Consider the following 14,508-nt stretch of genomic DNA (forward strand, 5'->3'; position numbering starts at 1 on the left):
CGTTCACGTGTGCACACCCATGTAAGACTAGAAATGCCAAGCGTTGGCCATGATTTGAGTAAAGCCTGACTCAGCAAATGTTTTGTTCTATGAATGAATGAATGAGCCTGATACCTCAGACTTACCTGGTGATACTGCAAGATTAGGAGAAAAATCTGAAGCAAATGAATATGTCAGTGTGTGATAATACGCTTCTTAAAAAACATGTCTCAGTTCTGTTCTAGTAATTGCTGCTTCTTTACCTGTCATTTTCCTGGCATTGTTCATACCCACGTGAATCAGAACAGGAAAGCGTCTTTCTTGGGAACTTGACCGGTGGACTTTACACTGTACTTTCTAGTTGAACTTTTATCATTGTGCAGAGAAGTTTTGAACTGGAGATGAAGTGCTTTTCCCCACTGCTGGTAATGGTTACATGGACTCCGTGCACTAGAATCACACCAGGATTCTTGCATGGACCCATGTGTGTGTGCCTGCGTCCCACCATTGTATCTAAAATAGACGTAAAATGAGTCAGGAAATTAACAATACTTTCGATGAGATTTTAGACATTTTTTGTGTTCTATCATTATTCAGTGTTGGGGTTTTTTTTCCCCCCAGTATTGTTTTTATTCACATTTCCAGGGACTTAGAGAACCTTTCTTTCTGATGTAACTACTTCTGTAATTGGATTTCATATTTCTTTTCTTATTTCTTTTGCCCTTCTCTGTAGATCTATCAGGTTCAAAAGGTAGGCTCTTTGTTCTTTGTTCCCTAATTTGCATGCTGAGTTTGTTTTTTGTTTTGTTTTGTTTTTTCCTGCCAAGGGCCTGGTCACCTTTCAGAAATAATGCCTTTCATTGAAAATATGTAGAAGTTTTTACTGCTTTATTTACAAATTGGTTTATTCAAGAATGCTGAAGTCGTCCCTATTTCCACCCCCAGAAAAAGTAACCATCAGACGTACCTCTGTCCACAGAATATTTTCCTCATCTCCGCTTTTCTCAAAGAATTAGAAAATTGTTTCTTTGAGGAAGAAACAAACAAACAAAAAAACACGAATTCTAAGATAAAATAAAATCATACTTCAGAACTGGGGAAACCTTCAAAGTCAGATATTTAAAGAAAAATATTACCCTTCCATATGATTTTATTAGAAAAATCTCAAAATCTCAATGCAGATTACCACAGATTGAGAGATTGGCATATACTGATTTAAAAATCAGGTGGAAAAAAAGAAAATGGTAACAATAGCCAACTCCAGTAACTTAAAACTGCCTTCCATCCCTAAACATTCAGGGTAGTAAAGTGCGTGTCTATTTCCTGGGCATTTAGAAGCAGCTGAGATTTAGCAAGAAATACACTAGCAGGCTGGACACACAAAGTAGGGTTGGAAACAACCGGATCAGTGGCTCCTGACTTGGCAACAATGATGGAGCGATGGTTAGTTCCCTGAGAATTTATAGAGTGTGTCTACCATGAGTCTTTACCAAACCTGAATCTCGTTTGTTACTTCTGACATCTATCATAGTGCTTTTTATAAATCTATTTAGTTTGTAGATAAAGAAGAACTGTATTTTTTTTTTTAGAGCAGCTAAGAAAAAAAGATCAAAATAAGATGATCATTAAAAGGTTAATCACCAGGTCCTTTTAAACTCATGGTCAGTAAATTTAAAATTCCAGCGGTGGATTCCTTTACTGGCTACAATACCAGATTGCCTTTGGTTCCTGTCCCCCACCCCCCAGTCCGCATAACTACTGTCCAGAGAGTGTAGAGAAATCAGATAAGTGGGCGCCAGAACCTGTTTGTGCTTTATTAGTTTTTTCAGGGTCTGGTATTGGAATGCATGTTGAAGCTAGATCCAAACATACTTAGAGAGTCGCGGGAAGAATTTAACAAGAGGCAAAAGCTGGCAAAGCTAGGGGACCCGCCCTGTAACAGACTGCCCAAAACCTAGAAAAGAGACCCCGCCTAGTAATTTAAACTTTGGTTCATTCCTTTCTAGTTCCAGATCACTATTATTTTTCTGTTTAGTAACTCACCAGGGATACAATGTTAGACCTTCTGTCAGAATGTTCACTTGTGTACAAAGTAATTCTAGAAGGGAGCTCAGGAAGTCCACAGTAGAAAAGCAGATACACATTTCTATAATATAGATGTGCCAAGGGAAGGGAGGGCTTTCCTTATCATTAAGATTTGAGAAAAGGAAGAGGAGGCAGTAAACATCTCTCTTGGCCCACTTGGCGTTTCTGTGGGATGGCTTCTCTTCTACTGAACTTCAGCTATTTCTGAAAGTCAAGCACCTTTCGTATTGTAGGTCTGGCTCTTACTTCCTCTGCATGACTCACTGGCTAATCATAGTGGTTTACATTTGAAACATTGTACGCTTTCCTTTCGCTGTTGGCTTTGGAGCCTGCTCACTAACATCAGAACTTGGAGTTAGTTGCACTTTCTGCTTAGGGCGGCGGGGGTGGGGGTGCTCTCCCTCGCTGAAATGACGGACCCCATCATTTCAAGGAGGGAGAGCTGCAGGCATAGCAGTGATGGGTAAGGTCACCATGAACTAGATGGAAGATTTTGAATGCTCCTTCTTATTTTTGTCACAAAAAGAGCAAGAGATGGAGTGTGGTATTTGATATAAGTATAGAATTGGCAAAAAAAAGGGAAATATGAAAACAGAAAAACGGATCATACAGACTTCTGTTGGAATTGAAATAACTTTTATGCCTTTGTATGGGCCCCCCTTAAAAGAAAAAAACCACCACCAACAACAACAACAACAAAAACCCTGTTCTATCTTTGTAATTAAGCCATGAGCTGAAGAGGGTTGATGGCGTCACATTTTACAGGTGAGAAACCTGGAATTTGGCTGCAAGAGTGAGCAGGCCCGACATTGATTGAATGTAAAATGGCTTTAAGCCGTTGCATTTCACTTAACTTGAAGCTAAAGCCTCAAAGTAAGGAAAGTGACTTACAGAAAAAGACTCGGCTCATGTACTTTTGATATATTATATTTCTGTATTGGTTGAGATTTGAAAAGGTTGAATGCTTCCTCCAGTTTTTTTCCCCATCGATTTTCCTGCTTAGCACTCTCTCTAAGAGAAAGGGGTGAGATCGTTGGAGAGCCATTATATTTAAAATCTGGCCACCCTTCAACATAATTGAAACTGAGCCAAACATAGCAGCAAGTTTTGGCAATTAGAAAACAATTTCAAAATTTGTCTTGGACTTCTAGCACCTAATTTTTTTTTTTTTTTATTATAAAGTTTTAATGTATAAAGAGGAAAACCATGTCTATGTGATGACATGAAGGTTGGGTTGCTTATTCCTTGCTTTTTCTATTGGAACTGGGGAGAAAGTGAGGAGAAAAGCAAGACCCCATCACTTGAGACTAGACTTGGGCTCCTGCCTGTCGGGAATTACTATATTTAGCAAGGGCAGTAGCCATTCTGAATCTGCTTTTCTAATTTTAACTTGGACCACTGGGGCTAACACAAGTGAGGTAAAACCAAGGAGGCACTATAGCTAAAGAAAATGCCCAATGTAACCTGCTACCATAAAAATGTTTTTTCTGTTCCAAGCCCTCTTCTTAGCCACTCGGCCATCTTTCCATCAGTGACGTGCTATGAAGACATCCAAAGAATGTAAATTCTCGGGAGCCTAAATTTAGCGTAGATACCAGATAGCTGGAGCAAGAGCACCGGAGACCGAGGGGTCAGCGCCCTCTCTCTCCCTGTCCCCTGGGCTTTCTCGATTCTCCAGCAGCTCAAGTACCTTTGCTCTGCAGGCTTCAACAGCCTCACACCGGGGCTGCACTGCCCTGTTCAGCTCCTGCTCTTCGCTGTGCTCCCTGGGCTTGCCTGGGAGGGGTGGGAGGCGGCGGTCTCTCCACCAGAGCTCCCCACCCTGCACCGAGTGTGGTGTTTCCAGCTGTGCGACGGCATGCTCCCTTCCCTGTGTGGCTTGGGCAGTGGTTTGGAAATGCATGTCAGAACAGTTTCTTACGTGGTTACCGTTTCACGTCTTGCCTAATTTTCTTTCCCTTCTGTCTTTAGAAATATTATGGGCTGGATACAAAATGGGGCGACATCGAGCAGTGGATGGTAGGCCTTGGATACAATTTTAAGAAACTGACATGGTTTATAATTTGATTCTTACACACTGCAATTATATTGATAGATTCCTGCTGTGCCATAATTTAATACTGAGAGATTTTCTTCCAGGGACTTCTGCATCTGGCTGGATTGTTTACATCCGGATGAAGCTGGGTTAGAAATGGGTCTGGCCGGCGTTTTTGTCTGGTCTGGGCAGTAGCTGCTCACTCCTGGAGTCTCCAGGCTAGTGTCTATGTTCTCCAGGGCCACTGCCGCCCTGTCTCCTTGGGCAAAGGGCTCTCCATTAGGCACGGGCAAAGGGCTCTCCATTAGGCACACTCAGGAGAAGATGGGGCCCCAGGCATGAGGCTCAAGGAGGGGGAGCCTTCCCCTTGCTGTCCACTGGCCCCAAGAGAACGTGGACCCACTCCTTCTCTCATTAATTTATCCACATGAGTTCCTCCCACTTCCTCCTGTCCTTGACACTTACCCAGTGGCCTCATGGATGTCATTATGTACTTTTAGCAAAGGAGAACCTGGCCAGTGTGGAAATGTCATGTTTGATGTCCCTTACGCATAAACAATCCAAGGAAATGTAAAATTACTTCCTAATATCTTAGACCCCTGTGTAGAATGGGAAAGAGAACAGTTCCTGAAATATAAGCAGTGTGTACTTTCTCTGTTAAAACAAATGATTAATTTCAGCCTTTAGTGTGTGTAAACCATCATTTTAAGCTTCTATGGCGGATGTATTTTCGTCAGATCTTAAGACCCAGTTAAAAGATGCCTCATTGTTTTCTATATTACTGAGAAAGAAGGAAAAAAAAAACACGCTGCTGATTATAATGTGAACAACTTTGATTGTAAGATATACCCCCACTTCAGAAATACCCAAATGTGAAAAACCCTGTGTGTCTCAGAATGCACAAAATATAGTAGATGGGATGATGTCCTTATTGGAGCTTTTATGGTAGTGATTTATCTTCTGATTCCCAAAGGAAAGAGAATAAGGTTCCAAATGTAGGAGGAAAAGTAGGTTGAGTTGGACCTGTAGAGGTTAGGAACCAATGAAGGGCCATCTTCTCCCCTACACACTTTTAGAGCGGAAATGAAATATGCCAATTACTTGTGTGCTTACATATGCCCAAAGAGAACATCCTTCCTCAGTGGTTCAATTGAAGCCTTTTAATGGCATCAAAGAAAATACTGATTAGACATTATATCAAAAATACTGTCTTATGACACAACCAGACTAAGGCTTCTGTTGTGTCTGTATCTGACCTTTAATACTGTTTCTTCCGTTGCTTTGATAGGAAGACACTGAGCGCTATTCGCGTAGATCCAGGAGAAACACATCGGTTAGTACTGTGTTCACTTTGATTGAAGTCTAATTTATAGTTGTAGTGGCTGAAATATGTGATTAGATATATCTTAGTGATGCTTACAAAAGAAACTAACTTCTACTGATTCTGTTACCTAAAATTTGTGGACTCAACTTTTAGCATTTTGACCTAACTTTGTGAGGGGAGAATGGGAAATTTCTGAGTATTAATATATATTCATGACAGTCTTAATGCTCTTTTGCCATCCAATACCCACGAATAATTTGCAGAATGATATGCATTGAGGCTGTGTTTGTAGATTACCGACAAAGTAAATAACACCACTTCAGTGAAATTGAGTTAAAGCAGTATCATCCAGAAACAGCCCTCTGTAAACAGAGGTGCACACACAAAGCCCATTTGGGGATGATGTAGGTAGGCTCAAGTCCCCTGAGATTTCCAGAGGCGTCGGATCTGCCCCATTGCTGTGGTGTCAGATCAGCCATATCTCTCTGAAAGCGGGACATGGGTTTCTACATGGCTGTGCTTCATGGTTGTTTTCATCCTTTCTTTCACTAGGCTTCTGATGAAGATGAGCGCATGTCAGTGGGTAGTCGTGGAAGTCTGAGGGTCAGTAACCAGAATGATCGGGTTTGCATGCTGTAGTTTACAGTTGGTGGTCTTTGCTTCTGTATCCCTGTGTTCAGATTTCCTGTTCATTACCCCATAATCTAACCGAGAAATCTAATCCCACGGTGGGGTGTTTCCTTGTGTTGCGGAGAGAGTATTGATAAGCAGAGGTCCCTCTGTTGTGTCTCTCTCCCAAGAGTGGATATCACAATGTCTGTATATTCGTCCATAACACAGCACTGCCACGCCTTGATTAAGTTGTCTTGGCAATGCTGGTGGGTTGAAGGGGCCCATTTGCATACGTGCTCCCGGTCAAATTTGCATCTCAGATAAAGTGACTGTTCCTCAGTGCTATTCTTGCGTAGTTCCTTGAAAGCTGCCATAGGCTGCCTGGTGGAAAATTGGCATGGACCCATGAGCCCCAGGTCCACTTGCCCTCAGGAGTGTTACCTTTGGTTAGCTTTGGTGAAATCTCTTCGTCACTGACAACTTGATGGTTGCGAAAAACAAAGACATTCAACATTCCAGTAATCATAATGAGACTTGAAAACATTGCATGCCTTGGGAAGTGAAGTAGAGAAATGGTGTTTTGCGTAGCACTTTAGGTCAGTGGCTTAGTCTGAGCATGTCAGTTTTCTTTACCAGAGGATTAGGATTGCTGTCACTGCGGGTAGGAAGTGGGTCTCGATGCAGCCACTCTGTTTCACTTAACTGTCTGGAGCAGTATGCTTGGTTTCGATCACCATGACAATTTATATGTACCATGAATGTGGATTTCATCTGGCTGTTCACAACAGTAACTGTCAGGGTAACTCACTGTTGTTCTGACGGGCCGTCAGCGTCATGGACTTAGCAGTGCCCAAAGCAGATCCACAGTGATTTTGCCGGAAAACAACGGTTCAGATGTGAAGATGGTGAAAGTGCTTCCTTGCTTGCTGAAACTTTCCCCTTAGCCATACGGTTATAAGTTCTTCAAAGATTTTGTCTCGGACAAGAGTCAAGTTGGAGGAAGTAACATTTATGTAACCAAAACATTATAAAAGCAAACCTGAGTTTGCAGAATCTGTGGCAGAGACACAGAAATGACAGCCATTGAGCAGGCCCAGGAGAAGCCTGAGTCCTTGAAACCAAGAGAAGACACTGTTTCCAGGAGCAGGGGAGAGGTCAAGGAAGCAAAGGACTACGGGCCAACTACTGGCCTTAGCGTCAGAGAGGACATCGGTGGACTCAACGAGGAAACTTTTGATGGAGGTGGTGAGAACAAAGCCTGACTAAGGCAGGCTTAGGAGAGAACAGCAGAGAAATTGGACACAGAGTCCAAATCTGTCACAGTCCCCATTTTCAGATCTGATCCTCCTGGAATTGTTTTCATGATTTGTGTGTACTTGGATTTTCCTAGGAAAAGAATTTGTCCCTTTCTTAAGATTCTCAGAAAGATTCCTGACCCCAAAGAGTTTAAAACTATTAAAATCATTGTTTACAGCATTCATTTCATTTTCAGTGACTTTAACCAGACATGAGTTAAATATCTTTGCTAGTCACCATTCTCTGCCAAGATTTCAAGCATATTTGTTTTAAGGTATAAAATTTTATGGAAGAGGCCCATAATCTGGACATTAAATAAGAGAGAGAAAGTGGAAAATCAGTAGTGGACAGGATTCTTGTGTTAAGCCAGTTGGTTTCCTACACTGTTCTTTCCCATAATGTACTTGGTCTAAAGACATAATACTTTTTAAAAAACCATAGACCTTGAGAACTTGGATCCTGGAGGTAAGAGTCAGATCTCATAACTCCGACAGGTTTAGGACAAGCCCAGAGCAGTGAGGAGGTGACAGCATCCATCCCCAAGCCCTTGGGGGCCCAGAAGCTCTGGCCTCCGTTGGTTGGTGGGCCGCTCCCTTTGCAGGGCTAGTGTGTTCTGCTTTAATGTATGCTAATATTCTGAAATCTTTAGTTTGCAAAGTTCAAAGATTATATCTTTTATTTCTTGACAATCTCAAAATACAGGTCTTCTTCATTCAACTGGCAGTGATGATAAACCCTTAAAAATCAGGGGGAAATTCTACTTTCCTAGTGTTTGCATGGGCATTCTTCTCAGTAAACTAGATTTTGGATATCATAAGATTTTAAGTTTTCTTATTTAAAAATTGATGGTGATGCATGTGTTTACCTTTTGCTTAATATAAATAGAATGTATCTTCTGGAAGAGGAAGTAAGATTGCTCAGACTGCTTCAGGTTTCATGAATTATAGCAACATTTGCCATGCAAGTTTTATTTAACATTACTGGATTTTATGATGGCTGTCGTTCTAATGTGATCCCTTCCATTAATACACATGAGATCCTGGAAGTCATGTAAAAATGTAATTTTGTCAAGATTTCAAGATTACCTGGCTTTTGCTTTATGTTTTCTGATATTTGCATTAGCTTTCTAATTGATTTTGGCAACTCTGTTTTCTGTTCTTTTCTTCTTCCACCCTCCTGCTGACAGTCGCAGCCTGACTTGGAGTATGGGGGTCCTTATGCCTGGCTGAGATGGTTGGATGGATGCTGAGGCATGATCCTAATAGTGCATAACCTGTAGTGTTTCCATTAATCTCGTGGGTGTTCTTGTCCAAAAAGCCAAGTATGTCTCTGTCCAGAAAGACACACATGCTGTCCCCAGGCCCCCTTGGGGTGGTGCCACGGGCGGGAGGGCAGGTATACCTACCAGAGGGAGCACTCTTCTTGCAGAGCCCGCTGGGTGTGTCTGATCCTCAGGGACCAGCTCCGCGCTTGAACACACTCACTTGCTGCACAGTCTTTGAGCACCAGCTGTTTGCCACTCCCTGTGCTAACAGCTGTGGATACCAAGGCAGGACTAGAGTGTTTTGCTTTCAAGGAACGCAGATCAAATTGAGAATTCCCAAAACTTCTCCATTTCCTTTCCGAGATTAAATTTAAGGTCATTTTCTCTATGAAAAATCCATTATTTTTAAATCTACATCCATTTGTATTAAATGTGCAATCTGGCTCTTTTGCCAAAATGTGCTGTTTTAGAAGGACCTTGGTTCCAGTACCAAAAACAAGACCTATAGATTTCAATTTGAAATTTCCCTTCTTACGTCTGTCTGTCTGTCTGCACCTTTTGTGCAGAAAAACCTGTGCATCTGAAAACCTCTACCTTTCAGTGACTCCAAAAAGGAGAGAAATTGGATCTCGCCAGAAATGAGCAAAAAAGTGCTCCTGCACTGAAGTGATTCTAGCGGATTCTAGCACTACTTCATTTCTTAGGACTTTTTCTTAAAGCGTTTTGTGCTTCATTCATTCCACTGCCTCCCAAAATTATTTAGCAACTTTCTGGTTTTAAAATGTACTTTTTTACCTTGAAGATGGTAATGAATAGTGCCATATTTCTGCACGGGGCACATTCGCCCCCACCTCCATCCCCATCCTCCCGGATGGGCTGCCGTTCACTGCTTTACAGACAGGAGCCTGTTGCCAGGGAGGAGCCGGGCATTCCAGCTTGGGCTTGGCCTCAGCCACTGGCAAGCAATAGACCTCGGTGGAGAACATGAAGGACGGAGGCACGTAACCGGATTCAGGAAGTGCTCATTGCAGAATCTCCCACAGCACTTGACAGTGACCCTGTCATTCTAGCAGCTCTCCCGTTCTCAGTCTAAGTCAGTGTCTGTGCAGCGTACTTCCAGATTTTTAGCCTTCTTATTTTAAACTCACAGGCAGCTGTACTTAAGGGCCAGTCCCTGGTGGAATGAATGAGTACATGTGTTAGCAATAGTCAGAAATACGTTCTGGATTTTGCTTTTCTTTTCTGCTTTCATTCTGTTTTCCAACTAAGTTGAGTGCATCAAACATTGCACTGTAGAGTTCTAATCTGGCCTTTCTTATCTTGCTTCCCATCTCTCCTGCCCTTGGGTGTGATCTTTTGACAGCATAAAAATGATCTAACATCATTAATCAAACAAGATGGCGGGTGACATTTGCTTGCATGGTCATATCGTGAAGTTGCTGATGTTTTGATAGCAACGGCACGGTGGTGGGTAGCATCTGACTAATCACAGGTACCCTGGTTTCACTGGCTTCAATAAGGCGTTCATTCTTGCATCTGCCTTGTACTCTCAGAGAATGCGGATTTGTGACTTTTCGGTATTTCGTTCTCTCTGAGAACAGCACTGCGCGGTGTTACTGTGTGTAAAATTCACCTAGGAAGCTTAGGAAAGCGCACATCCCCCGCCCCAGCTTTAGCTGTTCTGACTGCCGAGGTCAGGGGCACACAAGGCCACGGCGATGCTCATGGTCTGCACAGTAAGGGGTGTCGAGAAAGCAGTCTCTACAGTGAAGAAGATGGACCCTCAGAGACCTGATGTTGGATAAAGCTAATATGCTGTCTATGGGCTTTTTATTCTAATGTGTTAATTTTCAACTCTACTTATCCTGTTACGCTACATAGAAAAATAGCTCCACCCATCCCAACCCAACACATAAAAACTATCCAAGAGGAGAGCATTGGTGGTGTTCTTCAAGAAGTTGTAGTCCTAGCAGGATGGCAACGAGATCCTACAGGTTTGAGAATTCATGCTAGGAATATATTCCCTATGACAGAATTCCATTACAACAGAAAGCTGGATGTCCGCAAAGACCGTGAAGGGGGAGTTTTTCCTGCATGGCCACCGAAGGGTAGAAGAGAAATGGGACAGATGAGGGGTGCACTTGCTCTCCCATCCTTCGCCATGCTCTGCGCTGTGCTGCAGGCAATATGGGAAGTGAGATGACCGAAAGGAAGACTTTGTCCAGAGCAGCATGTAGTACATACAGCAACAGTGGAAACCAAAGGGTTTATATATGTAATATATTTTACTTCCTCGCTAATTAGTAAAGTCAGAGTCATCTAAAATTGAAGGATGTTAGCCTTTATTATTATATTAATTTTTTTACAGGAATGTGTTTCTAAACAGCTACTGAAAAAATAAGACTGTGGTCTGAAATCTACAAGTCCTTGACACACATTTCCATCTCAGATAGTCTTGTCAGTTGTGAGAGGAAAGGAAAGTAGATCAAGTAACAGCCCTGCCTATCTCTGAAGGTTTTTTTACTGTCAAATTTATCTCAGAGATGTTTTAACATGACTCAGAGAGTTTTCAAATGTAAAGTTGAGGGATTAGTACATACTCTTCTGTTTCACTTAGAAACTTCAAAATGACTTGTTTTTGAGTTGTAACTAAATATGTAGTTTGATAGTCAAGATTTCATGAATCTGGATCTATCATCTGTCTGGAAATTCATTTCTCTATTCTTCATGAATGCCGTAGCGGCTACATACATGGTAGCCAGTCTCCCTTTGCCCCACCCCGTGAACAAGGACATGCTCCTGTTCCCCGTGGGTGCCAGGGACCTTCCACGGTTGCTCCGTCAGCAGTCCTGTCAGCACACAGTTTGGGAGGGCACTGCTCCAGGCCCCTGGGATACTCATTTTAGTCAGATTTAACCCTCAGCAGCCTTGTCAAGTACGTCTTTCTACACACATTTCCACAGCTGAGGAGGTGGATGGAGGCGCTTGCAGCTGGAGCAAACGTGTTGCATCAGGTCTCATGATAGAGCACTACTTTGGAATTTGGACTCCCGTCCCTTACCCCCAGCATCTCCTTCCAGTTGTACCAGTTGTGTGGCTTGCTTTCTGTTTTCTCTCTCAAGAGCTGGCTGTGTCTCTGACACTCAACAGCTCTTGTCTTCCATCAGCAGAAACATCCTTCTAGCTGAATGAGACCCATTCTAGAAAGGCCGGGCTTTGGCTATGGGCACATGGGTTCAGAGGTAGGAAGAGAAGGGAGTTGGGCACACACTTAATCATTCTCTCTTCTGGAGGACACACGAAGAACTCATGAAATGCATCCTCAGATGTCATTTTGAGAAGTTAAAGTAGGAAGATGGGATGAACAAGGAGTTCCCGTAGAGGACGCATGCCCCCAATAAACATCTTTTCCATGATGAACCTTTGCACTGCATTATAGATTGAACAGAAGCTATTTCCGAACCTTCTGGATACAACTTCATAATGGGCCCTAATTTTCAAGGACTTACCTGTCCACCAAGAACAGAAACCCGATTGACGCAGGCCGGGTTGTGCGCCCACTTGCCTGGTGCTTGGGCTGCTGCCAAGCTAGGACATTGTGGCATCGTCCTAAACCTGGAAACAGGAAGACTGCCGACAAAACCAGCTGCACCGGTTCCCATGTGCCGCACCCCACAGAAGTCCTAGAGTGACCCATAGTTACAAGTAACACTGCCCAGGCTGATGGGCTAAGCCCAGCTGTCCGATTTTTCCCAAGTCGTCATCGAGCAGATCAGAAGCATGAAGGCATGCATCTAGGAGCGCACTGAGATTTGTGTCGTCCTGGGCTGGTCGTTCCTCTGCTTCACTAAGAAAGCTCAGTTTACACCCAGCTAATTCTTGCGTGCTGATTTGTGCCTGTGTCTTCATTTGTATACTGACGTCAGTTTCTTCTTTTATTCACTGAAACAGACGAATGGTTATGACGGAGACGTATATGGATCACAGACCCTGAATAGAAGATCTGGCAGGGTTAGTATAGTAAATTTGCATGACACAAAATGCAAACAGGTTGCTGCAAAACTTAAAGAATATACATTGCTAAATTTAGCTTCTTTGTTTTTTTTTTTTGTGTGTGTGCTATAGTGGGTCTCTCCCCCTATCCCAGCCCTAGCCCGTGAAAGAGTGAAAACTGATTTTTTTAACCAGTGAACATTCTTAGAATGTTAGCCTTCTAACATTCTAAGTGTTGCTATAAGAGATCGCTATTAAAAAGAATCCCTTAAGTTTAAAACTATGTTGAATTGGATATTCACTCTTTCATTATTTTGTTACCCTACATGTATGTGCATAACGTCTGTATTAAGTATATTCAGCTTTCAAGTATACTTACGTTCAGCATTCTCACCCTCTGTGCCCATCCCTCATTTGTCATTTTATTATTTTTTTAAGGTTTTATGTATTTATTTGACAGAGAGCACAGGCAGGAGGGACATCAGGCAGAGAGAGAGGGAAAAGGGACCTGAGCTGAAGGCAGACGCTTAACCGACTGAGCCACCCAGGCGCTTCTCATTTGTTATTTTAAAAACGTGTATAAGAGCCCACATGTCCCTGAATACTGGCCATCGGGTGCCCATAGTGCAGGCTCAGGAGGCAGAGGAAGAGCAGGGTATTGCTCTGTGGTGGGAGAAAGGAACCACAGGCAGGAGAGTCAGAGAGAGGTGGGGAGGGCTTCAGATTTAGCAGGGAGGTCACGGGGAACTTCACGAAGTGAAACTGCACACATATACAATTAAGTTTCATGACTTGCAAATCTGCTATATATGAAATTAACTAAAATCTTCCTATTCCTGTATTTGCTTTTTTCTTATAGTAAATTTTACTACTTGTGTGTACAGTATTTCTTTTAATTATATTAAGATATATCATATATACACTTGAATTATATTTTCAGGTGTCAGAGAGGTAACCCAGTCCCATCTTGGCTTTCTGAAACTGGCTGATGAGGTTTTTAGCCTCTTGGCCTATCACGGGTGGCATACACCATCTCATCTAAACTTTTTTCATTCCAGCCTAAAAAAATCCTCCCGGTTTAAAGGTGGCGTCTTCTTATTTATGTTTTTACACCAACGGTTGTAAGTAATTACAAATAATACTAGAGGGGAAAACTGAGAGAACTAGTAAGAGTTACACCACAGGACATCGCCAACACCCAGACCCTGAAATGTAAACCATAGCCTAGAAACTCTTGTTGGTCCAGCATTCCTGCAGTAGCAGATTGTCTTGGTTCTTACTCTGCACTGGTATTCTAGAGAGCTTATACTGGTATTCCTGGAGAGCTGATACTGGTTTGGTTGTGTTCTTTTGTATTTGCCTTTGGACCGGGCACAGGGGGTGCTCTGGGGACAGTCGGGAAGCACTCCCCACTTACCATGTCTTCTTTGGTTCTCAGAATTCCAGCTACAGCGGCGAGGGCAGATTCTCCACTCTGTCTTCCCCCAGAGAGGACACGCTGGTTGGTTCTCATTTAAATCTTCCCCACCCTCTCTTCAGAAACTACAGGTTTTGGAGCATGCCGTCTCTGCGTGTGAACTCAGCTCTCTTTTCATTTTTAATGCCTATTTTATGACTTTTCATTTGGACGGATGTTAAAAGTCTTTTGCTGGGCAGTAACTAACATGATACATTTAATTCAGGCTTATCTCCCCCACCCCCCTATCCTGAACTTGACTCTCATTTGCATTCAGCTGGTCACAAAGAAAGGATTCATGTGGATACTTTGTAGTCAGAAGTAATGCAAAGAGGGGGAAAAAATAAGAAAACCTTGTCATTCTTTCCTTGAGGGTTCCTGAAAAAGGTTACTTTGTAGGGTAGATGCAAACTTTGTGGCAGTTTCTCAGGGATGGACTAGGAAAGGAAATCAAATCCAAATCC

General features: G+C 42.7%; 1 protein-coding gene across 41 annotated transcripts in view; it reads left to right on the forward strand.

Moving 5' to 3' along the window:
- The window catches only part of LRRFIP1 (LRR binding FLII interacting protein 1), a 139,212-nt gene that overhangs the window by 80,254 nt on the left and 44,450 nt on the right, over window positions 1-14,508 (forward strand). For 11 of the 41 annotated variants that reach the window (XM_047721506.1, XM_047721508.1, XM_047721509.1 and 8 more), the window contains exons 3-9: window positions 713-730; window positions 4,036-4,083; window positions 5,388-5,432; window positions 5,976-6,026; window positions 8,518-8,555; window positions 12,546-12,606; window positions 14,027-14,089. The exons of 12 other annotated variants lie outside the window; for them this stretch is intronic. In XM_047721506.1, the coding sequence (XP_047577462.1) occupies window positions 713-730; window positions 4,036-4,083; window positions 5,388-5,432; window positions 5,976-6,026; window positions 8,518-8,555; window positions 12,546-12,606; window positions 14,027-14,089 (324 nt within the window). The remainder of the gene's footprint in view (window positions 1-712; window positions 731-4,035; window positions 4,084-5,387; window positions 5,433-5,975; window positions 6,027-8,517; window positions 8,556-12,545; window positions 12,607-14,026; window positions 14,090-14,508) is intronic. 18 more of the 41 variants (XM_047721492.1, XM_047721494.1, XM_047721502.1 and 15 more) reach the window with 8 other exon arrangements.

This window comes from Lutra lutra, chromosome 3 (assembly GCF_902655055.1).
Source record: "Lutra lutra chromosome 3, mLutLut1.2, whole genome shotgun sequence".
NCBI lineage: Eukaryota > Metazoa > Chordata > Mammalia > Carnivora > Mustelidae > Lutra > Lutra lutra.